The 24139-nt window shown below is 51.3% G+C and overlaps 3 protein-coding genes across 8 annotated transcripts in view; 1 reads left to right on the top strand and 2 right to left on the bottom strand.

Moving 5' to 3' along the window:
* The window catches only part of CUL7 (cullin 7), a 15599-nt gene extending 7294 nt beyond the window's left edge, over positions 1-8305 (bottom strand). Inside the window, exons 1-14 of the mRNA XM_006926531.3 lie at positions 7723-8305; positions 6294-6881; positions 5692-5843; positions 5056-5556; positions 4265-4403; positions 3968-4164; positions 3458-3668; positions 2648-2885; positions 2458-2563; positions 1264-1491; positions 901-991; positions 627-798; positions 348-453; positions 1-46 (exon numbers count right to left, since the gene is read on the bottom strand). The exon at positions 1-46 is cut by the window's left edge and continues 35 nt beyond it. Of these exons, the coding sequence (XP_006926593.1) occupies positions 1-46; positions 348-453; positions 627-798; positions 901-991; positions 1264-1491; positions 2458-2563; positions 2648-2885; positions 3458-3668; positions 3968-4164; positions 4265-4403; positions 5056-5556; positions 5692-5843; positions 6294-6873 (2767 nt within the window). The 5' untranslated portion in view covers positions 6874-6881; positions 7723-8305. The remainder of the gene's footprint in view (positions 47-347; positions 454-626; positions 799-900; positions 992-1263; positions 1492-2457; positions 2564-2647; positions 2886-3457; positions 3669-3967; positions 4165-4264; positions 4404-5055; positions 5557-5691; positions 5844-6293; positions 6882-7722) is intronic.
* Positions 8306-8437: 132 nt separating this feature from the next.
* Positions 8438-12325, bottom strand: MRPL2 (mitochondrial ribosomal protein L2). Of its 3 annotated transcripts, none has more exons than XM_015600529.2 (7): positions 12211-12325; positions 10478-10646; positions 9826-9967; positions 9599-9714; positions 9412-9522; positions 9054-9127; positions 8438-8695 (listed from the first exon to the last, which is right to left on the bottom strand). In XM_015600529.2, exons 2-7 carry the CDS (start codon positions 10605-10607, stop codon positions 8483-8485), a joined length of 786 nt encoding a protein of 261 aa, XP_015456015.1. In that variant the 5' UTR covers positions 10608-10646; positions 12211-12325; the 3' UTR covers positions 8438-8482. The 3 variants fall into 3 exon arrangements, with proteins under 3 accessions (XP_015456015.1, XP_006926591.1, XP_006926592.1); XM_006926529.3 differs by lacking the exon at positions 12211-12325 and adding an exon at positions 11769-11949; XM_006926530.3 differs by lacking the exon at positions 12211-12325 and adding an exon at positions 11539-11741.
* KLC4 (kinesin light chain 4) lies at positions 12015-23630 on the top strand. 4 transcript variants are annotated; one of them, XM_015600528.2, is made up of 17 exons: positions 12172-12192; positions 12512-12661; positions 13795-14077; positions 15076-15306; positions 16688-16769; positions 17377-17587; positions 18054-18141; positions 19260-19361; positions 19601-19774; positions 20086-20185; positions 20386-20438; positions 20641-20711; positions 20899-21007; positions 21566-21706; positions 21991-22106; positions 22444-22507; positions 23167-23630. In XM_015600528.2, exons 3-17 carry the CDS (start codon positions 13820-13822, stop codon positions 23215-23217), a joined length of 1851 nt encoding a protein of 616 aa, XP_015456014.1. In that variant the 5' UTR covers positions 12172-12192; positions 12512-12661; positions 13795-13819; the 3' UTR covers positions 23218-23630. The 4 variants fall into 4 exon arrangements, with proteins under 4 accessions (XP_024898654.1, XP_006926589.1, XP_015456014.1 ...); XM_006926527.3 differs by lacking the exon at positions 12512-12661 and having other exon boundaries at positions 12108-12192; XM_015600527.2 differs by lacking the exon at positions 12172-12192 and having other exon boundaries at positions 12471-13089.
* Positions 23631-24139: the final 509 nt, after the last annotated feature.

Raw genomic sequence — 24139 nt, 5'->3', positions numbered from 1 at the left:
GGTTCTCCAGGAGGATCACCCGGCTGGCAGAGGGCATCACGTTGACCTGGTAAAGAGCAGAGAAGGCTGTTACCTCCACAACTGTAGATAAGAGTGCTGGGAGCCCCAAAGCTGCTCTTGGCCCATCACTGTGTCCCTTTCTTCCCCAGCTCTGGGGTGTGTGGGGTCCTGATAGTCAGGTCTTAATGCCACCCTCTCTCTTTAGGGCCTGATGCCAACATCTAGGCACAGGGATAAAGGACTCTACTTTCTATGGGGTGCAAGACAGGGAGAAATTCAGGAGTTTAGGAGTCTGGGCAGAAGGGTGGATTCTTTGAGTAGTGGTCTAGTGGCACAGGGGTCCCTACCGAGTTGAGCTCTGTATTAAGAGAGCTGGTGCTGTCGCCCCCGAACACCACCACCCTGGCCGGCATGTAGCTCGAGTCTTCACCAGCCACCAGCAGAGTCAGCTGCCTGGGAGCAGGGAAGAGGAGCCAATTGGAACCAGAACCAGTCATGTCCTTGTAGATAGGAGCCAAGGAGACCCTCTGGTTATGTTCAGGAGGAAGACGCTTCGACCAGACAAACACAGAGAAGTCAAGATAAAGTGTAGGTGTATGGCTAAGCATATGCATGAAGCATGTTACCTGATGAGGACACCCTGGTGCATGTGTAAGGTGATGTAGTGGGAGCCGGTGCTGCCATTGGACTCCCAGTAGGTCTTGGGGTTGCGGTCCGTCAGCTTGCTGGCCCGGTGTGGGTTGGAGGACACTTCCACCTTCTCCCAGCACTTGTCCTCCTTCACTTCCACACTGGAGCCTGGGGGCAAGTGGGAAGGGGTGGCAGTCACAGCCTGGTTAGTATGGAGGGAAGACAGATGTAGTTGTGGGTACATGGAGTAATGTGGGGACAGGCACGAACCCTGGCACAGATATCTGAGAAACACATCAAAGAAGGGGATGTTGATGGGTTGGTGGGTTCTTCTGTGGTCTTCGATCTGACCCAGCACCATCTGCAGCCGGAACATCAGAGAAGGCGTGAGGAAGAGGAAGGAACACAGGGAAGCATGTATGGAGAAAGATTCAGCAGCAATGGGACTTCCTCCATAACACTAGCAGAGCAGGACCAGATGACGTAGGAGAGCGGAGAACAAATGACCCCAGGTTCACTAGACTCACCTGCCTTTCTCAACTTCAGAAACACACCCGCTTCCCCTCCACTCCTTGGCTTTCATATTCTTACCCAGCTGTGAACTCACAACTTTCCTTTGCCATTCCTCCTGACCTGGATGCAGCCTCCCAGGATGTTAGTGGTGAGTTTTCGGTAGAGGTGGGCATGCTTCTCGCACTTGAACACCATGTCCCGCAGTTCTTGAGCCAGCTCCAGCTCTCCCAGGTGCTTTTCCAGGGCCCTGGAGATGGCGTCTCGGGCTCCCAGCTGATTCAGCACCACAGCATAGTCCCTGCTCACTGAGGCCAGGTGGTACAGGAAGAAGATCAGTTCCTGGAGCACCTGAGATGGGGGCAGGGAGAGGTAAGTAAAGGGGACAAGGCACGGGCCACAAAGGCATCTCCAGGAGTATTTACTACACACCTACGGTGTGCTGGGTGCTGGGACTACTGAACAAGACATAGTGAGGAAGTAAAAAGACAGGCATGGGGGAGACACACGAGGGCTGGGTGGAGTTAGACAACGAAAGACAATCTGAATTGAAAAAGCCAAGAGATGCCCTGCCCCACCCCTACCCCCCCAGGGTTCTCGATTACAAATAATGTTGGCAATAGGTGCAGAGAGCATCCCAGCTTGTTTCTTTTCAGGCCCCGCTGTCCCAAGAACCAGCTGTGAGGCTGCATTCTGAGATCCTCAGTCCCTAAGCACAGACACCTGTCAGTGGGAAGAGGGCTGAGTGGGACTGGATGTGTGCATCTGGGTAACAACCAAAGGTGTATACTATAGACACGCACTGCCACTAGTTCTCTGTCCCCTTCCCAAGCCTTCCGTGCCCAGGATGTCTCTGTGGCAGGGGACTCTGGGATGTGATGGTCCCCTCTGCCTCCTTCATCCCCTTTTCCCCCACAGGCCAAGCCAAACAGGAGGCTCTTAATGCAATATGGAGATAACCTTTTGTGTAAAAAGATGGCAAATAAGATCCCATGTTTGGGTTTGTTTATATTCACATAAGGAAACACAAGGAGGATACATAAATACAGTGGTTACCAGTATGGGGCATGTGGGGCACTGGGAGAATCGGGATTCCACTGGGAGTGACAGTTCTCAGTGTACACCTTGTTATATCGTTTTGATTTGTGAAGTGTGAATGTACTACCTATTTAAAAAAGTAAAATCCAATTTAAAAAACAAAACCCAAACCATGAGCACCAAGGCTCCATCATGCCCTTCAGAGCCCCACCCAGGTCTGCCTCATCAGAGGCTGCCTTATGTCCTCCTCAGCATCTCCCCACTGCAGGGCAAGGGTACCTCTCGGTCAGTGTCTGGGGACTGCAGGCAGGCCATACAGGCATCCATGGCCTCATGCCAGGGCAGCAGTAGCGCCTCGGGGAAGTCCACTAGCCGCATCAGGATTCTGGAGAGCAGGGAGCAGGAGGAGAGATGTGCAGCCAACCTCGAAGACTCTTTTGCCCAACTACGCCTCTCACCACCCCCTCACCTCAGAGCAGCAAGGTGTAAGGCCTTGTTGGCCACTGGAGTGTCCAGGCTCCGCATCAGCGTGAGGAAGGGCTGGGGTTGCCGCTGCAGCAGCAGCAGGAGCGGCTTGACCTCATTCTCCTGGGTCCCCTCTGAGCTGAGGGCTTGCTCCAGATCCAGGATGATTTTCCCAGCTGGCCCACAGCCCTCCACCAGACGATGCAGGGGAGTGTTGGGGCACTGAATCAGGGGTTCTTTTGCTACAAGATGGGGGAAATCATAAGGGCTGGTCATTGTTAATGATGTGAAAGATCAGAAAAGGGCAGATTCCTAACTCTCAATCTAGTTTGCTAATTTCTCCTAAAATTGTTTTTGGTTTCTTTTGCCCCACTAAAAGTGAGGTTTGGGGATCTCGTAGCATTTTTAAATGTATTTATAAGACAGCTTTATGACAAATTTTATATACTTAAAATTGCAAAGGATATTCCTGTCTACCAGCAGAGAATTTCCCTATATCTAAAAGCATGCGATAATTTGTTTTTCTGAACAATAGAAAAAATTAAATATGGGAGGGGGGTGCTTTTAAAGGCTTCAGATCTCTTGCAATTTTCTAACTTTACTCCCTCCTTCGTTCTTTGGAGGGAGTACAATGTCTGCTTCTCCAATTCCTTGCTTATCTCTAAGTTTCAGTTTATTCCTCAAGTGCCGTATCTTCCAGACAGGAATGCACAAAAATCATCACAGACATCTCTCCTGGGCTTGTGCCCTCCTAGAGCCCAGCCTGCAGAGCTGCTGTGTCTGTCTGGCACCCCACCTTCCACTCTGGATGCACCTGCTGATTCCTGAGGCTGGGCCTGGGCTTCCGGCAGGGATGGGTAAGCCAGCTGCCCTGCCAGGGCCTGAGGCCCATATTTTCTGTAGACACGACAGTTGCGCAGGTCCCTGAGAGCACTGTCATCGAGTCGCTGTGGCAGAGCCAGCAGCAGGTCCTGGGCCAATTCCATGGGCACGGCCAGCTCAGCCAGGATCTCATCATCCAGAATCTGTCATGGGGAGAAGTTCTCACTGCAGGTAGCCCTGCCAGCACAGAGGCTCCAGGGGCACTTGGTAGTGGTGCAGATTTCTGCATATACCTTCTCCATCCTGAACCTCTCACGGCTGCCAACTAACTCCTCCCAAACAGCTCACCAATGCCTCTGAACATTCTAGACCCCCGCCCCTGCAGCCCGTTATGCTATCAACCTCCACTTCCCATCCCGAGCCTTCCAAATGTTCTGTCACAGTGCAGTCCACCCCTTGCAGTGGAACCCTCCAACTTCCGTATGTCCTGGGCCAGCTCTACCTCCCCATCCAGGTTCTCCTGGAGGATCTGGAGAACCTCTTGATGGTCAGGTCCATCCAGCTTCTTGATGAAGAAGAGGAGCTCCCACCACTCGGCCTGGGTCAGGTGTTCACTCTCCTCAGTGTCTTCATCCTCAGGCAGCACATAGGGCACAGCGTAGAGCTCTGTCATGGGCTTCCATCGCCAGGAGGGCAGAGCTATGGAAATGGGTTGTAGGGCACAGAGATGTCACTACCCACCCAGCCATACCACTGCTCCTGTGCTCGAAACTGACGCTTGTTTCCTCTCTGGGCTCACCTATACCCTGCGCTCCACTGACCACTGCACCCTGGTACTCATCAGCCTCAACCACATCCTCAGTGTCTTCCTCAAAGCCCAGAATCTCCAGCATGTGCCAGTGTACCCAATAAGTGCGGCCTGTTGATTCCCACAGCACCTGGAAGACATGGGGGAAAAGAAAGGGAAGTGGGGTAGAGGGTTTACTTAATGACTGTCTGTGGCCCAATGATGAGGACGTATGGTCCTCAAATGACTACCTGGCCAGGTTTGAAAAAACCTCCAAATAGCAAAACACTGGCATATGGAGAACAAGAACACACACACAATATGCCTTCTCCTACTGGGACTGGGCTCTGCCTCTTCCTCTCATCTATCCCTGACGGCTTATGCACCTACATATCCTCCTGGCCTTAACTACCCTGTCTCCCTGACCCCGACCTTTGGGAAAGTTTTGTTATATCAGTTTCTTTCCGGGAGAGTCTTCCTGACCTCATAGCCTTCTAAACCCAGATTTTTCTCAGCCTACCAAACGGCCCCACTTACAATTGCTGACCTCCCTTTAACCATTTCAATTCCCTTTGGGTGACCTGCCAGAGTTCCCTGTATGGAAGCCCTAGCTTAGCACTACCCAGAAAGATCCCCAACAGCCCTTCTTCCTGGCAGTTAGTGCTGAGAGTATGAAGTGTGTGCTCTGGGCTTGGAACACACATCTATTATTTAAAAGCCCCACGAAAGCCCCAAAATAAATCTTTTAAAAAACCCTCAAAATTTTATAAAAGATCCCTGTCCACCACCATGCACTTACTCACCTGCACAGGGGGCATGCCACTGTTGCTCTGCCGGAACTCGCCCTCGTCCCCAGCACTGATCTCCTCGAAATCATCCAGCATCCGTACTCGCATTCCTGGCTGTAGCGTATCCCGCACATACAAAGCATAGGTATTGCCACTTGCGAACTCAGGGCGCGGGCGAAACCGCCTTGACCTCCTGAGAGAGGGTCGGGCCTGGGTGGGTGGCAGCCCTGGACCTGCTTCTGCCAGCTGGGGCTGGAAGATGGAACAGGAAGACCTAGCCGAGGGCCCCTGTCTGCTCGAGGCCCAGTCCCAGCGCATGGCCTGCACCAGCTCTGAGATCAGGGTACCCACAGCCATGCTGAACTCCAGCTCTAGCCGACCCCTTTCTCCACTCGACTCCTCAGGAGCAGAGCTGTTTTGGGCTCCTAGTTCTGCAGCACTGTCATTCAGCTGATCCAGGAGGGAGGTGACATGCAAATAGCGCTTCACCAGGGAGAAGAGCAGCCTTCCTGGGACCTGTAGGACACATCTGGGTGTTGTCCACCTTGTCCCAGCTTTAGCCCCGTTCTCCACACTGTTCTCTATGAACAGGTGGAAAGGTCTGGTCTCTAGATCTTCACAGCCCCACTCCCAAGGTCCCCAACAGAATACCTGTGGCAGCTGAATGCCCTCAAAAGACATGGGGTGTTCAGAGAGCGTGGCCTGTGCAAACAGAGCCAGCAGAGCACAGCGGCTGTCAAAATCCAGGTGTTTCTCAATGGCCTCTTGCTGGCTCAGTGACAGAAGGATCTGGGTCCGGGTCCCTGTAACCCAGACTCCAATCAGTAACTGCTCCCTCACCTCACCCTTCCCAGGCATCTCTCCTAGACCCCCTACTCTCTCAGTCTCATCATTTGGCCACCATATACTAGGAATGACATGATTTGCTTTGAAAGCCAAAACGTACTACTTTTTTCATACACGTGTATACATACATATATATGTGTATATATATTTATACCCTGCAATAGTCTAAAATCTAAACTCTTCCTTTGTGTAGAAAGCCAATTAATGAGATTCTTGGGGAGTCAGTCTTCCCTCTTTCTGCAGAGATGCCCACACATACCTTCCCACCTCCTTTTCTTCCAACTCTAAAAGCGCAACAGTCATTTACATACTGATGAGGTCAGAGACTCCTTTTGCAGCATCCTATGAGACCCTAAGCAAACCCAGCCCCTCTCTTGCTTCCCCTTCCTTTCCACACTGCTCCTCACCAGCATCATGGGAGGCCAAGGCTTGTATCATCCGGCCTGCGCTCCATCGAATCTGATAATCGGGACTACTCAACATGTGCATGAGCAAATCCAGGACCCTTGGGTCTTTGAAGACCCCAGTTAGGGGCTCAATGCTGGCGTAGGCACTAAGCACATGGACAGTGTGAAGCAGAGGAGCAGGAGGAGTGGTGCCCACACATTCCTCCAGCTGCCGAAGGGCCCTCTGAATCAGGGACTTCACATCGGTTTCCATCTCCCCCAGCACGGATTTGTCCAGGGCCCCAGCCTCTCCTGCAGTCTCCTGGGAAGGCCCGATAACTTGGCCATCCTCGCCCAGCATCTTGTGGCAGTTGGCATAGATCTCGTCATTGGACATCCACAGCAGGATGTGCTCAGCCTTGCAGTCCACTTGGCTAGAGCTCCCTTCCCCATCCTCCCCACGCCTCAGGATGAGCCAGCGGATCTGGTACTCAGGATGCCCATCGTGGCCCACCCGCTGGCGGATCAGCTCATCAGGATAGGCATGTAAGCCAGGCCCCAGGGGCACTCTGAATTCCCTGAAGCGTAGTTCCCCCACCATCCTGGCACCTAGGACACACAAGGAAGAGAACAGGCAAGCTAAAGTGAGAAGGGAGATCAGAAAATCAAGGACATCCAGGAGTGGAGAAGCAAATGTGGCACCAGGTGTTGGGTTGGATGGGGTAAAGTGGGGCCCAGGAGTTGCCTGCTGTAAGGTTGGGTGGGGCCAAGCCTAAGCAAAGGAACATTGGGATGTTTGTTCTGAGAGAACACAAAATCTGGGGGCTAAAAGGAGGGTCTAAGACCCTGAAGCCTGGAATGGATTGTTTTAGAGCAGTGGGAAGAGGACAGTGGGGGCAAGGCAGCCTTGGAGTTAAAAGCGAATCTCAAGGACCTAGAACAGGCGTAGCAGCCCTGAGAAGGGAGTTAAAACGGGGTGTGTTACGGGGTTCCTGGAGAGTGACACCCGAGTGTGCGTGGGAAGGGATGCTACCTCCAATGCTTGAAGCACAGGAGTGTGAGTCGCAGAGGCAAGAGACCCAGAGAACTGGTGGAGGGAGGGTTCAAGCCTCAGTGGGCTGGGAGGAGGGGGCTGGTGGGCTGCAGGCGCTGATGACTGGAGGCACTGGAGCAGCATGGCCCATGGCGGATATGCGAGGCCCGAGAAAAGGTTTGCAAGAGACCCGGTGGGTAAGGGGCGCGAGGCTTGGTGGACCAGGGTTTTAGACTTGAGAAGCAGAGGGGCGCGCGGCAAGAAAGGGGTGGTGGGTGGCTGGGTCGGATAGATGAGAATCCCGAAGCACTGTGGAATGAGGGGACGCGAGGTCGGGTTCCGAGCGCGGCTTGGTGGGATGGTGGGCAGAGGAAAACCCAGGGTAGGGGCAGGGGGCCGCGGTGGGGCTCTGGCCACCTCAGAAGTCGATGGGGGTCCTGGCGCGAGGCCTGTCCTTCGCTGAGATAGGGACGCGGCGCAGACGATGGCGGCGACGCTGGCGGAGATTTGGGCCCCGCCTGGGCCCCCGAAGGGGGTCGAGGCGAAGAGGCGGGAGGGGGCGTGCCTCTGCAGGACAGGCTGGCGGGCAGGGGGCGTGGCGCGCTGGGACCTAGCGCACTGGGGCCCGGCCACTGTCACCGCCAGCGAGCACAGGTTGCGGCTGCTGGGGCAGGGCAGGGCGGGGCTGGTGCCATCCCAAGGCGCCACTCGTCCAGCTCTAGGGGGTCCGCCGCCCGCCCAAAGTCGCGGCTCATTTCCGCCAGCTCCAGCGGAAAGCTTGGGGCCTTGAGAGAGCGCCGGGGCGGAGTCGCGGATGCCACCTCGGCGACGCGCGGCACCTCCTCCTCCGCGACGCCCTTTCCTCTTCCTTTTTGTACTCCCTCCTGCCACCGGAAGTGCCTTCCTGGTTTCCCCCAGCCAGAACTGAAAGAACTTGGAGGTCATTTATCCCCCCTCTTTCCTTATCTATAATAGAACTGAGAGAAGGTAGGCGGCTGGAAATGAGGTTGCATCCCAGCCCCATATTATCCTTCCCTTTCTCCTCCCCCCTACATTTGTTTGCTCCTGTCTTTCTCCCGGTCCACTGTGTAGCATCTCTCCCGGCAGAAAACAGTAACAGATAAAAACGGGGTTGGAGGCGGGGAGGGGGGGTGCATTTTATTAGAGTCCAGGGATATCAGCTTTGGGCAACAGCTGAGGGGAGCTTCACATAACTCTTCATGGGGGGCAGCGGACGAATCTTTCGGCCCGCCCAGCCCCCCTTGCGGTGCCATAACCCGCTGGAAGGCCTCTTGCCCAGCCAGCGGTTCCGTCCAGCCTTGCCGATGACCCGTTTGTTATGATCAACGTTGGATACTCGGCCTACTGTTGCTATGCATGTTTCCAGCACCTGACAGAGAAAGCAGATGGTGGAGAATGCACAGTGGGTGGAAAGAGCCTGACAATGTTGAGGGAAGGACTCTTGGGAGGGTTCTTATACTCAGTGAGAGAAGGGAGAGGACAGGGTAAAAGCACAACATAACTGAACCTGAGTGCAGGTCCTATAGGAGTTGAAAATGAAAGACACTGTTCCCTATTTCATTATGGTGCCAGCCTGACGAGCCATGCCTAGTCAAGCAGAAGAAAAGGACAGAGCCAGCTGGGGGCAGTTCTTAACATAAAACACCTGGGAGCTATCCTGGCCAGGAAAGGCATATTTCAAAAATTCCTCCTTTGCTGAACCCTCCTACCTGTACCCACGCACATACCTGCATCTGCCTCTTAGAGGGCAGCTGGATGATGGCCGTCCCATTCACTTTCCGTAGCAGCACACCACATGTCCCTGGGGAGAGGAGAAGCAGCAGCTTTGCCACTCTCCACAAAGGAGGAGGTGGGGAGTATTTACAAGGGGGGGCCACACACTGCCCTTGTTTTGCTCTTTAGGAGCAGATTACGAGTAGGATGCATGCAATGTTTTAGGTCAAAACAAGCACCTCTTCATCCTCGTTTTCCTTCTTTTTCTCCACCAGCAAACCAGATGTGGGCCCATGGGTACAGAGAATTGTGACCTGGGGTAACCCCTAGCCTTCCAAACTATAAGACCCTAAGCAGCTCCTTTCCTCATACCTGCGGCACGAATATACTGGGCCCCCCGGCCTGGCTCACTCTCCACGTTGTTGATGAGGGTCCCCACTGGCAAGGCCCCAAGAGGATGTGCATCCCCTTCCCGAGGAGCAACTAAAAGACAGAATTTCATCAGCACCAGAACCCTTGCAGCTTCACAGCCCACATACATCCGGTGGCCATCTCTCACCTGCCATTCGGCCTATGTGGTCAGAGTTCAGGATTATATCTCCAGCCTGCATGTTTTCAGTAGCAATGATCCAGCGTTTCCTGTTGCCCCCAGCAACCAGAGCTATGTCTGCTGACCTGTTCAGGGTGAGGAACTCGTGAGCAGACCATCTGGGCAGCCTCATATCTTTTGAAAAGCCACAGAGCTCATTCACCCATACCATCATTACCCCCACACCCCAAACTTGCCTACAGGGATCATAGCGGACGACAATGACCTTTTCCTCAAAGGGTCCTGACTTGGTTTCCTGCTCAGGCCGGAACCGAAGAAAGTCAATCATGCGATAACGTTGCTTGTGGCCCCCGCCAATACCATGCACTTTGATTCGGCCTGTGGTCAGGAGAGTGAGGGGATATGACCCAGGTCAGACGAACAGACTTTTCCTGGGCAGAGAGCAGTGTTTCCCAAAATTGTGACACACAGAAAATGATGAAAATTTGGAGCTCAATGGGCAATGGGGTAAATTGGGAAGGAGAAAACACACGGACTTTGGTAAAAACACAGTTACATGATTACTGAAACTATAAAACTATAAATTCTCTACAAATCAGTGAACTAAGGGCCATGTAAACAGTGCTCAATTTCAACTGTTATCAATTTTTGAAGGGTCTGAAGAAAAATGTTATGACGCTTGTGTATGTTGTTTTCTTCAATAACCTAGAATTGTCCTTAGGAGCACAGCCCACTTGTTTGTTGCTTTGTAGTCTACTCTCTTGCTCTGAAACACATACTACATGCAGGAGTGTTTCAACTACATTTCTCTACCTGTATCAATACAGGCTTAGGGCCCTACCATGTTTTTTCCCTCTACTGCTTATATCCTCTTGCCCTTGCTCCCACCTGTGTGGTCTCGGCCCCCAGACTTCCTCATCTTCACTGGTGTAATGGTGTACTTGGTACGACTCTTCCAGGACACAAACTTGGCACTAAGGGCGACAGAGGTAAGGACTGGGCGACAGGGGAGCAACATCGAGGCAGAGGGCACCTGGAGGAAGGCATTGTTTTTCACCTAGAGATAAACAGAAATCTCTTTCACTTGAAAGCTAATTGAAGGAGAAGCATCATAGAACCAAGGGAGAAAGCAGAAACCAAGTTTAGCTTGTAGCCCACTTCCTCCTGGAAGTGTCCCAGATGAGCTGTCCAAAAACTCTACCCTTCCCAGCTTGCACAATACCAGTGTGGAATGTTTATCCAGGTGTATGTGTGTTGATTACCTCTCTTCATTTGATCATTTGACCTCTAATGTATTTCTTCAATGGAATGTTCTCCCCTTGGTGTATCTACTAGAACTGGCTCAAAACTCTCCTCCAGGAAACTTTTCTTTGCCTAAACAACTCCCTTCTCCAGAGCTGGCAACTTCCACACATCCATGTACCACGATCAGGACAGATGCCTTTTTCTCGTTTGCATTATGTTTCTGGGAGTTTTTCAGACATGAATAGAGAGGCAGGATCATTTCTGTCTTGTTCCCTGTGGTATTCCCAGAATTTCACAGAGTAGGTTTTGAATTTTAAGTGTGCATCTGCCAAACTCTACCATCAGCCCGAGAGGTCCAGAAGAGCAAGACGTACAACTACTTTTTCTGTGACTCACCAATTACCCACTAGGGGCCTTGTAATACCTTCACCTTAGGCTCCTATTCTTGGTATCTTGCCCTGCATTCTCTAATCGCACCATCCTTAATGGATGTCATAATCGTTAAGAGCTCAGGCTTTGAAGCCAGACTACCTAACTCCAATAGTTGGTTTATGACCTTAGACTATTTATCAGTTTTTTCATATGCAAAATGGGAACAATAACTACCTATAGAATGGTTGAAAAGATCTCATTTATTTCAAACTTCTATTACTTATGCCTGGCTTGTGATAGGCACCCCCCAAAATATCAGTCATTACTGAAACCTGTACAACCGGTGATCCGTAATGCACTTTCTCCTCCAATATCTTGTCTGAGAAATCCAGCGGCCCTGTGTAAGCAACACTTATATAGGAGAAAGCTGAGACAGAGTGACTTATCGAAGGTCATAGGCCGGCGTGACTCCTGACCAGACTCGCGTCCCCACTTATCTCCGGTTGCCCTCTCTCCAGCGGCCTGAACGGGAACAGCCTCATTCCCGGGTAAGGTGGATTACCTGGGCGGCCGGGAGCAGGCTCAGACTGGGGGAGGCGGAGGCCGAGGGCGCCAGGTTCAGGGAGCCCAGAGCGCGGGTCAGTGCCCGCAGGGCCATGAGGGTAGCCAGCTCCGCTAGGTTCAGCACTCCACCATTACCTTTACCCAGGTCCCCTGGCGCTCGAGGATGACGTTAACGACTCCCCAAGCCGTCGCTCCCATATGACGTAAAAGGAGGCGGGAGGAGAATCCGAGACCAATCTGGATACACACCTCCTTTCCGCCCTGAGCGTGCTCAGGGCCAATCCTTGGGCGGCTCTTAGGTCGCGTGACTGGGGGACATGTCCCGCCCCTCGGAGCCGTCAAAACAATGGCCTCGAGCGGCAGCCATGATGAATTTAAAGGGGCAGTACCGGCAGGGCGGCAGCCAGATCGACAGATCGCGGGTGAGTCTTTGAGATTACCTCTGGGGCTGAGGGTTGACGTCCCACTATCTCTTATTCTCGCACTCTCGGACAGATGAACAAACCGCCTCCGACTGACCTCAGACCTCACACGACTTTTGACAGACTCAAAAACTCCGCCCCCCCGCGATTCTTCCCGCCCCTCAGTGTCCAGACAGACAGACTGTCGGCCTGCCCCGCCCCCTGCGCTAACAACTGACTCAGTGACCTCGAGATTGTTGTGCTGCGGACCTCAGTAGTCCACCTGCACCTTCCCCCGTCGCCCCCGCCTATTTCACTCTATCCCCTCCCTGGGCCCCAGGGCAGGTCGACAGCCTGGGACACTCCTTAACCGCATTCCAAGGCCCCGGGAGGCCAACTCCCAAGCACCGCATTTCCCTGTGACCCTGAAGCAGCTCAGCAGACCTGCCATTCTTCCCTGCATCCTCAGGCGTCTGGGAGGCACCTTCAGGTGACTTTCTCAGATCCCGTTAGTAGGTGATCATAACAGAGCTATGGAAGTGATTGAGCCAGGAGTGACCAAGTCTTCTTCACCCGTAACCAGACACGCCCCTTGCCGCAGGTCTCAGATCAAGCAAGTCTCACTCCTTTCTTGGGAGAAAATAGCTCCTCAGGCCTGGAGTGAGAGGTTGGCTTGGGGAAGGAGGAGGGACATTGGTCGTCTTTGAAGACCTGCAGGCAGGGGGAGGGAGGGTGTTTATCCTGGGTGGGGCTCTGTGCCAGGTCCTCTGGGTGGCTGTGAAGTGGTGAGAGAAGGGGTGGAAACGCTGGACTTCTGGACTTTGGGCAGGGCAGATCCTTCTGAGTCCCTAGCTGCTGAACAGTTTCTTCCGCGCTCTGGCCTGAGTGCCACAGCCAAGGGCTGTGCTCTGTAAACAGGTAAGAGAACTTCAAAGATGAGAAACAAGGCCCTTTTGAGAAAGTAGGAAGCAGTCTGAGGCCCGGGGATAGGAAATTTGGGTTGAAGTCTAGTGGGGAAAGAGGTAGGGCTGACTAGGTTTGGAGAGGCTGGGCTTAGCTCTGTAGGTGACTCAGCCTGAAAATCTCTAGTCTTTTGGGGCCCTCTCATATGGGTCCTGCGATGAAGGCTCCTGTTTTCCTCTTTTCTCTGATATAACTTTGAGACTTACTCTTTTCCTTTTTCTGAAACCTCTGCACTATTTTCTGCTTATCTCCTGTCTGCTTTAACCCTGTTCCCTTTGCAGCTCTCCCCAAACACCCTCTGTGTTCCCTGTAGTGCTGTCTCTCATCTCCTGATTCCTTTTCTAACCCAAGCCCTCTCTCTCCAGCTCCTTTTCTGTTCTGCTCTTAAGTGTTAAATTCCTCTGCTAATTCTCAGGACCTTTGTTCTTTCTATTGTCTTTTTTTCGTTCAAGTCAGTTCCTCCCCCTCTCTCTTTCCCACAACCTGAGTTTTGTGTTTAGTGTTGTAGGCTCCCTCCCCACTGGTTACTCTCTCTCCATTTAACCCACAGGGTCACCCATGCTCTGTCTTATCCCTTCGCTTGGATTCCCACCATCCTCTAACCAAGACGCTCAGCCTCTCTTATCTTTACCCTACCTGAGCCCTGTTGTTTCTCCCTAGCCCAGGCAAGCTCCCCCTGGCCAGGATGTCAGGCCTGGTATTGGGGCAGCGGGATGAACCTGCAGGACACCGGCTCAGCCAGGAAGAGATCCTGGGGAGCACGCGGCTGGTTAGCCAAGGGCTGGAGGCCCTACACAGTGAACACCAGGCTGTGCTGCAAAGCCTGTCTCATACCATCGAGTGTCTGCAGCAGGGAGGCCATGAAGAAGGGCTGGTGCATGAGAAAGCCCGGCAGCTGCGCCGTTCCATGGAAAACATTGAGCTGGGGCTTAGTGAGGCCCAGGTGAGAGGGAGTAAGTAGTGCCAAGTAGCCCATAGAGGAGCAGTTGTCTGATCGGAGGTTTGGGGTCACTTGGGATCCCCTTGTCCTAGATACTTGCATTTATTCATTCATTCATTCATTCATTCAGTAAATATGTCTTAAGTTCAGGCACTACTCTTTTAAGCACTGGAGACACATCATTGAACACAACAGTCAAAAATCTTTTCCATCTTGGAACTTACATTCTAACTAGGGGAGGCAGACAATATATAAATAAATAAGCAAATGATTCAGTATTCCAGAGTGGTAATTGCTAAGGATAAAAGGATAAAAATAAAGCAGGGAAGGGGATTAGGGAGTATGAAGAGAGGATATGATAGGGTGGTAAAAAAAAAAAAAAGGCTTCACTGAAATGATAACATTTGAGCAAAGGTTTGATGATAAGGGAATGAGTCATAAAATAAATGGGAGAAGAGCATCCTAAGCAGAGTGGACAGCAAGTGCGAAGGCCTTGAACTGGAGTTCGATGAGGGGCCAGTACGGCTGCAGAAGAATGAATGAGGGGAAGCAAAATAGAAAACCAGTTTCAAGAGGTAATGGGGTTGGGGAGAGGAGGACAGATCATTTGGAATTTGTAAGTCATCATAAAGACTGTTTTTACTTTGAATGATATGGACACTTGGAATGTTTTGAGGATAGGAGTGATCTGGTCTAACAACATTTTAAAAAGACCATCTGGCTGCTAGGTTGAGAATAGACTCTAAGGGAACAGGGCAGAAACATGGAGGCCAGTGAGGAGGCTATTGTAATCTAGGTAGGAATTGATGGTGGCTTGCCCTAGGGTGGTGACTTTGGAGGTGGTGAGAAATTAGATTCAGGGTATATTTTGAAGGTAGCGCCATCGTTCCCCAACCTCATCTGGCTCCTGCTAGTCTTGCTGCCTACCAGTAGGCTCCCCTCTTGCCTATCCCTGAACACTCCTAGCCAGAGTCTGGTGCTCACAGAATGTGCCCACCTAGGTGATGCTGGCTTTGGCCAGCCACCTGAGCACAGTGGAGTCAGAGAAACAAAAGCTGCGGGCTCAGGTACGGCGGTTGTGCCAGGAGAACCAGTGGCTCCGGGATGAGCTGGCGGGTACCCAGCAGCGGCTACAGCGCAGTGAGCAGGCTGTGGCACAGCTGGAAGAGGAAAAGAAGCACCTGGAGTTCCTAGGGCAGCTGCGGCAGTATGACGAAGATGGGCACACCACGGTAAGTGTGCACAGGTGTGGCTGGCTACCTGGGGGGCGGACAGCTGGGCGTCATCATAAACATTGAGCAATTGCTCCATCATCTATAGGGGCCAACAATGCTGCCCAACCTGCCCCCACCTGGCAGAATTCAGGTCCTGACCCCAACTCCAGATGACAGCAAGAGGGAAACAATATTCACTCATTACATCAGCATTTAATTAAATGACTATTACATATGCCAGGCACTACGCACTTACTGTACTGGGGATGCAACAGTGAATGAGGCAGACAGAGTTCCTGCTCTCACAATTACAGGTTTCTTGAGAGAGAGACAGATAAGCACCTGGACAATTCCAATCCAGAATCCTAAGTGCTACAATTAGGGAAAGCATAGTCCAGCTGAGCAAGACCCTCCTAAAATTTGCTCTCAAGATGTATGAAATTTAACCCTCAATAGGCATTGACATATCTCTGTGCCTTGAATAGTTCAAGGAAAATAGGGCACATGTGAAGAACTAAAAAAGAGAGTTCCTGCTTTTCTGAGCTTATAATGTAGCTGTAGGGATAAGGCTTATGCATGAGTACATATATGTGACAATGCAAAGCAGCAAGTGTTATTCAATGTTGAGTGAGTGGTTCAGTCAGTGTGGGAGAAATTCCAAGTAGATAGTTTCCTGGGGGTTGGAATATTTGGAAAGATTCACAGAGGAGGTGGGCTACAGGGGTGGGTAACATTTAGGTTGGATTTTTTTTATTGGAATGGATTAGGAATTGACATGGAGTTTGATGGATAATGAAGGAGACGGAGAAGTTTTCTAGACCAAGGGTAGGGGCCGTCATAGATAAAGCTCCAGGGCTAGAAAGTTGGTGTGTCCCAGGGAAAGTAGGATGATGTACATGGGACACATTAGCAAAGCTGGGCATAAGGGTTGGAGGTGTTTGTATAGGGCTGCAATGCCTGGTGGGCACAGCAAATTTGCCCAGTATTGAAGAAGGTTAGACATTAAGGGTTGGACACTAAGTCCGGTGTGAGCAGATGATGGGCACAAGGCTGAGCTAGACATTTGGGTACGTGTCAATAAGATCAGACATACTCCCTGTCTCCAGGAGAGACAGGACAGACATATAATCAATGTAAACACACAGGGCTATAATTATAAGAGTTGAGGGGGAGAGAGGTGGAGGCTGGAGAAAGAGTGCTTAAGAAGGAAACTCAGTGTGAAGGAAGGGAAAGTCTTGAGATTGTTAAACAAGAGAGGCCTGAGCTTGGCAAGACAGACACTGGCCTTCCTAGGGTTCTTCTCCTAGGCCCCACTTGTCAGGAATTTCATGGTTTAGAGGGGCCCTGAAAAGGTCACTGGGGATATCTTGGCCCAGACCTGCTGCTGCTTTCTTTCTAGGAGGAGAAGGAAGGTGATGCCAACAAAGATTCCCTGGATGACCTCTTCCCTAACGAGGAGGAAGAAGACCCCAGCAATGGCTGTGAGTCTGTCTCTGGAGTTGGAGGGTGAAGAAAGGCAGCAGGAGGCTGGTCCCAGCTCTGCTCCCCACCCACCTCAGGACACTCACTATCCAGAAATAGGTTCTCCACTTCCTCTGGAGATGGGGCAGAGACTAAGCTAGTACTTTGATTTCCTCTGTCTATCCCTTATTCTTTATTCATCAACATTTATTAAACACTTAATATGTGCTAGGTACTGTGCTAGACACCAGGCACTCGGTAGATGAGAATGACATGGGTGTCGCCAGTAAGGAGTTCACAGTTGAGTGGGAGAATGGTCCTGGGGTGGAAGAACGTGAGCTCCTCAAGGGAAAGAACCATGTCTTTCTTCTCTTTGTATCCCTGGCATAGCCCCTGGCTCATGCTTAATGAGTAAATGTTGAGTGTATGAATTAGTATTTGAGCAAACAGGTGCAAGGGAGTGGGCAAAAGAATAGCAGTTGAGGCAGGTCTCTAGAGAGAGAGCCTGGTGGGGGGCAGGTGCAGGTGTGGAATAAGACATGGAGTGGGGGTGAGGCGGGCAGACAGCAAAGGAGAGAGGAAGAGTCCCCTGAAGAAGTCTCCTGTTCATTTTCTGGGATGATTTAGTGTCACGTGGCCAGAGTGCCCAGCACAGTGGATATGAGATCCCAGCAAGGTTACGGACACTGCACAACTTGGTGATCCAGTATGCAGCCCAGGGTCGCTATGAGGTAGCTGTGCCACTCTGCAAGCAGGCACTGGAGGACTTGGAGCGCACATCTGGTCATGGCCACCCTGATGTTGCGACCATGCTCAACATTCTTGCTTTGGTGTATAGGTAAGTATTGTCTTCTCGCCACTAGTCTGCCTCCAGATTCCCACGTTGAGCTGCCTTTGGCTCCCATTCTTCCTTTCCATTCTACCTCTTCTCCCTGCTGGGCCTCCCATATACATGCCACTAGGGGGCTTTCCCCTGTACCAGAACTCATTCTTTCCATACCTGACCTCAGGAAATACTTCTCTCTCAGGCTCTTTGCTTTTTCAGTCTGTCTTTTGGCAGGGTCTCTTTCTCTGTTTCTGTCTCTTATGTCCAATAACTTGAGGCCTCCTCTTGGCATGGCAGTGTTATGCATCCAATATGGGTGTGTTGGTGAACCCTTTTCACTGCTCACACCAGGCTTCCTGTCTCCTCATGGGAAGCCCAATCCATAAATGTAGCTCTATCACCCCAAAGGAAGGGAGGAAAGGAGATGGCTTGGGAGCAGAGTTCAGGGTAACTCCTTGTCACTTTTGTCCTCTTCCAGAGACCAGAATAAGTATAAGGAAGCTGCCCATCTGCTGAATGATGCCCTCAGTATCCGGGAGAGCACCCTGGGCCGGGACCACCCTGCTGTCAGTATTCTTTGCCCTCCTTCCCCCATGCTCCTTTGGCCTCTCTTAGCTCATCCATCCTCTGCCCTTAGCCCAGTCCTTGGGGTTGCTTAGGGAGGAAACAGGAGGAGTCCTTTCTTTTAGGCACTGTCCGCCAATTCCAGTGGTTCTCAACTCTGAGACCCAGCGACTCCTTCCTATAATGAATATTTCCCTGAAACTGAATTCATAGATAATGTAACCTACTTACACATATAATTTCCAAAAAAAGTTGAAACATACCCTATTAATATAAAAGAGAAACAAAGCAATTTATAGTAAAATAAAATAACATAATACATTACAATAAAATAAAAATACGATATAATAACAGTTGTAGTATTGAGTACAACTATACTAGAAGACATAACTTAGTAGTCTGATATATAATGAATAATTTTAGATTTAGAAGTAAGACTAGTAAGCCATTCTATATAATGACAGAGCAGAAGGATTGGTGGATATGAGATTAAAATGCAGGGTTAGAATAAGTAACGACAGACCAGAGTTATTTGTATGTGGTAAGAGAAATAGAGAAATAAGTTTGGATACTATACTAAGACAAACAATAGATTGTCAAAGGGGAGAAAATGAAAAATATTTGTGAAAATGAGCTAACTGTGAAAATAATTCTCTATGTTATGACATGCTATAGGCAGGAATGATGTATCTCAGAAAATATAACTCCTGTCTTGATATCCCAAGTGTCAGAGCTTACATTCAGTGTTTGAATGTCTAGCAGGACATTCAAAGTTGGCAGAGCTGTCCCATACATGCAGAACATCTGTAGCATTCTTGCTTCCCCCAAAGGTAATAATGCCCCCAATTTTCATGGCAACCCCCACACCCCTGCCAAAAAAAAACCAAGGGAAAAAAATATAAAAACCTCACCTCCAGAAATGTCTAAAAATGCCCCTAGGTGGGGATACCACCCCCATGGAGAATCACAGAGCCATTCAATTCAGCAGTTTCCCCTCCCCTGCCTCTGGCTAGGGCAGCAGAGTCCATTTTTCTTGGGATTGTGCAGCTTTGGGGAGGACTTCCGATTGTTAAGGTCCTTAAAAGCACCAGCATCTGAGGGAACAGGCCTGTTTTCCTAGGTGGCTGCCACACTCAACAATCTGGCTGTGCTCTATGGCAAAAGGGGCAAGTACAAGGAGGCGGAGCCACTGTGCCAGCGGGCACTGGAGATCCGAGAAAAGGTGCCTATGTCCTCTCCCCATTCTTTTCTGCTGCTGTCACCCCTCTTCTACCATCTCTCTTCTGGTTTATCCTCTTCTCTCACTTTATTTCTCATCCCCCTCTCTCTGCCTCTTCCCTCTTCCGTCATTTCCCCGTTCCCTGCAGGTGCATGTCATGCATGCACTTGCACACACATGTGAGTATGCACATACGTATACACATAATTATACTCATCTATCACTCTTTTGCTCCCTTTCAGGTCCTTGGCACCAACCACCCAGATGTGGCAAAGCAGCTGAACAACTTGGCTCTGTTGTGCCAAAACCAGGGCAAGTATGAGGCTGTGGAACGCTATTACCAGCGGGCATTGGCCATCTACGAGGGACAGCTGGGGCCAGACAACCCTAATGTAGCCCGGACTAAGAACAACCTGGTAAGGGAGGAAAGGGGCAAAGGTGGTGGAAGGAGGAGAATGGAAAGCATCATAGTCTGGTATACTAACCCCACTGCCTTTGTGCCCATCTCTGGGGCTGTTTTTGGGGCCGAGGGATCTGCTTCATTTCAGTGGGAAGGCGGAAGTTCCATAGCCTCTTGGAAGTAGAGCGGGAACACTCTCGACCCTGCAGCTAGGAAAGGAGGTGTGAGGAGGATCTCTGGGGAAAACCAGAGAAGTGGAAATCCCAGAGCCTGGCTGAGGACTTGTCTCCATCTCTTACTCCTTGGTTTTTGCCTTCCTGCCCCCAGGCCTCCTGTTACCTGAAACAGGGCAAATATGCTGAGGCTGAGACACTCTACAAAGAGATCCTGACCCGTGCCCATGTGCAGGAGTTTGGGTCTGTGGATGGTGAGTGGTGAGGATTTGAAGAGGGAACTGCAGGAAGGAAAATAAATATATAGACCAAAGGTGGGGGGTTAGGCCACAGCAGTTCCCAGGGGGAGCCAAACCCCTTAGTCTAGCCCTGTGGGCTGCTGGATTCTGGCTCCCCCCATACTGTCCAGCTCAGTTCTCTAACCTTGCCACCCCATCCCATGTATCACCCTCAGACGACCACAAGCCCATCTGGATGCATGCAGAGGAGCGGGAGGAAATGAGCAAAGTGAGTATCAGGGCGGGCAGCCTACCAGGACCTCTGTTTTACTCCTTGCACTAGCCCACCTCCTCAGTCCCCACCCAAGGACCAGCCCCAGATGCATGGTGCCTTCCCTAGCCCAGTCTACACCCAACCCCAGTACCAGCTTGTACCCCAGCATCTCTGTACTCTCATCTCTGGCTTCCTCTTGCCTGCTATCCTAATGCAGAGCCGGCAACGTGAGGGCGGCACACCCTACGCTGAGTATGGAGGCTGGTACAAGGCCTGCAAAGTGAGCAGGTGAGCTGCCAGTGAGAAGCTGGCTTGGTCTTTGATGCCCTCCATCCAAGCCCTGATCTTGGCCTCCTGGACTGTTTCTCTTCTTCCCTTTGACCTTCCCTTACTCAGCCTTAGCTCTGCTCCCTCTCTCTCCTGTTTCTTTTCTGAACCCATCCTCACTTCTTTCCCTGTTCTCATTCCCCCTCAGCCCAACAGTAAACACCACTCTGAGAAACTTAGGAGCTCTGTACAGGCGCCAGGGAAAGCTGGAGGCAGCTGAGACCCTGGAGGAATGTGCCCTGCGTTCTCGGAAACAGGTCAGAGACCATGAGGAGAAGGGGCCCAGAAGGTAGGGCTCTGGGGACAGGGGACCACTGAGGCTTCTTGTGAGTCTCTGATGAATAAGAGGAGGGGCTGAGGAGGAAGACTTGGAGAGGAAGGTGAGACACTCTTGTGGTTATGGTTGTTTTTAAGTGTGTTCTTACTCCCACCTACCCTTTGTGGTCAGGACTCCAAAGTTCACTTCACTAAATGTTACTATTAAAAGGGGAGCCCTGTGCTTTCACAATTTGAAGAATCTACTGAGGAGGGGCATGGGTGGTGTGGGTGAAGGGGTTGAGGTTGAGGGGAGTCCTATATCAGAGTTTCTCAAGTTGTGAGTCTTGGCTCTTTAGTGGGTCATGAAATCAATTCTGTGTAGGAATGTATTGCAAATAGAAAAGATGAATATCATTCCAGTATGTGTGGTAAGTACTGGGACTTCATAAGGATAAGGTCATCCTTTTTTTTTTTCCTGATGGTGAAAAAAAAGTTTGAAAGCCCCATTCTGAGGAGTTGAGGAGTGGGAAGTCTCAGCTTCTTCTTTTTCCTTCCAGGGCACTGATCCTATCAGCCAGACCAAGGTGGCCGAGCTGCTTGGGGAGGGTGACAGTGGAAAGACCTCCCAGGAGAGTCCTGGGAGCAGTGTGAAATTCGAGGGAGGTGAAGATGCCTCTGTGGCTGTGGAGTGGTCAGGGGTAAGTCTGATGACTGCTCTTTGATCTCTCCTGCCCCCTCCTGCTGGTGGTGGTGAGAGGCTCTGAGCCCATCCATGTAGGATGTGAGAACATGTTGTTCCCATTCCAGTTCAGTCAGCCCATCACTCACAGAGGTATCTCTGTGAGCTGGCTAGTGACAGGGCTCTCGTCTTCAGTCACTGGGCTTTTCGGGTATGTATGTGCAGAATAAATGGCAGGAGTAGACCCAAAAGCCAGTCTGCATAGGATCCCCTTAGCTTCTGTTCCCCATCCCTCTCCACCAGGATGGCAGTGGGGCCTTGCAGAGGAGTGGCTCTCTGGGCAAGATCCGTGATGTGCTTCGTAGAAGCAGTGAACTCCTGGTGAGGAAACTCCAGGGAGCCGAGCCTCGGCCCTCCAGGTACAGAATGAGACTGAGATATGGCAAAGCAGGCAAATAAGCCCTGGCCTCCAACTCCTTGACCCCTCATCTCTGAAGGAGAAGTATCTTGGAGAGAATCATGGAGGAAGTCAATGGGATGGCCATGGAGAGTTCAGGAAAAATGGGTGCCCCAGTGGGGAGAAAAGACACCTAAGGAGATGCTCTTAACCAATGGGGTTAACAATAAGAGAGAGTGTGTGTGTGGTGGGTGGGTCAGATGGTGGGGAGACTGATTTGATTTTGTGTGGCAGGCCCACAGCTTTAGGGTCACTCAAGGGGAAGAGAAGAGGCCTCAATTCTTTATTTTCCATTGTAGCAGCAACATGAAGCGGGCAGCCTCCTTAAACTATCTGAACCAACCCAGTGCAGCTCCCCTCCAGGTGAGAGCTGTGCTCGTGAGCATATTGGTGGGTGAGAAAGAAGGGGCAGCCATGGAGCAAGCCCAGCAGGAGTTAGAGAAGAGTGGAGAAGCATCTGGGATGAAGACTCTAGCTAGGGAATTGGAGTTGGCAGACAGAGTCAGGCAGACAGCTTGCTGGGGGTGGTGACTACAAAGGGACAGTTTCAGGCCAGAGATAGTAGCAAATAAATCAGGAGGGGAACAGGAATTGATGTTCTCTAAACTGGTACTTTGGAATTAGGAATAGTTTAAGAAAGATGTGGAGACTCTAACTGCTCTTCCTCTTGCAGCCACCGTATGCCTTACCTTGGGAACTCAGTAGTAGAGATAGGAAAAAGAAAAATAATAATCACATCCACATTTGAGAAAACAGTAATGACATTTTAATGGGAAATGACCACTTGTATCAACACATTCAAAGTATATGCCAATATTCACATGGCTCTCTCAGGTATTTTCTGCACCAGATTATGGCCTTCTAGAAAATCCTAGCAAAGGCTGAACAAAGCCCCAGAGCTTAGGGTTGAGGTTACAGGCTCCATCCTGGGTACCGAGATAGATTACAACCACGAGATAGATAGATTCCAGTCTTTGGGAACCTGAGGTCCCTGGGCTGATGGATTATGTTGTTTGTTTCAGGTCTCCCGGGGCCTCAGTGCCAGTACTGTGGACCTCTCTTCAAGCAGCTGACATTCAACTCACCCTCCAAATCTGCTGGGTCCCCCTATAGCCCTCACAGCATTCCCTATTGCTCCTGGCTCTTCCAACCTCACACTGGGACAGTGGAGGGAGAGCAGTTAACCAGAAGATTGCTGCTGCCCTCAGGGTCTCGGCTCCCTCCTCAGGAATCCCTCTCAAGAAAGACCCTCAGGACATCCTCTCCCCATCCTGTGGTCCTCTAGAGTAGCTAGCTCTGAGGCCCCTAAGGTGGATAAGGAGCAGGTATGCACCTCAGAGATGCAGTCTGCTGCTGGCTTTTCTGTCAGAGGATTTGGGGCTGGCCGAGCAAGCTGCCTTGCCCTGGCCTCTCTTGTCCCCTCTGCTGCCTCACTTCAGGTCCATGTATTTCACTTTTCTTAAATAAAAGAATCAGGTAACTATTCTGCCACTTGAGTCCTGATTGAAGAGGGTAGGAAGCAAGGGTTGTGTAGGGGCCTTTCACAGAAGGATGAGGGGCAGTGATGGATGGGGCAACAGGAGGAGTGTTGATTCTTGGATTTCTCTTCCTTCCCCTGTTTGTATCCTCTCCAACAGGGCCTGCAGGAAGGCATCTGGGGGATGGGGGAGGAGGCCCATAACCCAAGGAGAAGGTGCTGTGGACTGGGTTGTCAGGGACATGTGGTGGCCATGTGGCAGGACCCTGGAGTCCTGGCGCCACTGCTCCTGGCCTGTGAGGCCCTCTATGGCTGCCCCTCCTCCTCCCAGCTGCTTGGGGGAAGGGAGGTCTAAGCAGGCCTGGGGGGCCCTCCAGAGCCAGAGGGGAACTCACTATCCATCCCCTCTCGGCATATCCTGGAGGCCTGAGCAGCAGCTGGGGCCCATCTTCTAAAGCTTGACTCCTCCTGACCCGCCTCCTACACCCCTTGCTGCTTTCACAACAAAGAAAGAATGT

The sequence above is a fragment of the Pteropus alecto genome, unplaced genomic scaffold, assembly GCF_000325575.1.
Source record: "Pteropus alecto unplaced genomic scaffold, ASM32557v1 scaffold7, whole genome shotgun sequence".
Lineage (NCBI taxonomy): Eukaryota > Metazoa > Chordata > Mammalia > Chiroptera > Pteropodidae > Pteropus > Pteropus alecto.
The sequence above is the reverse complement of the archived record's forward strand: the minus strand, read 5'-3'. Positions and strand labels throughout refer to the sequence as shown.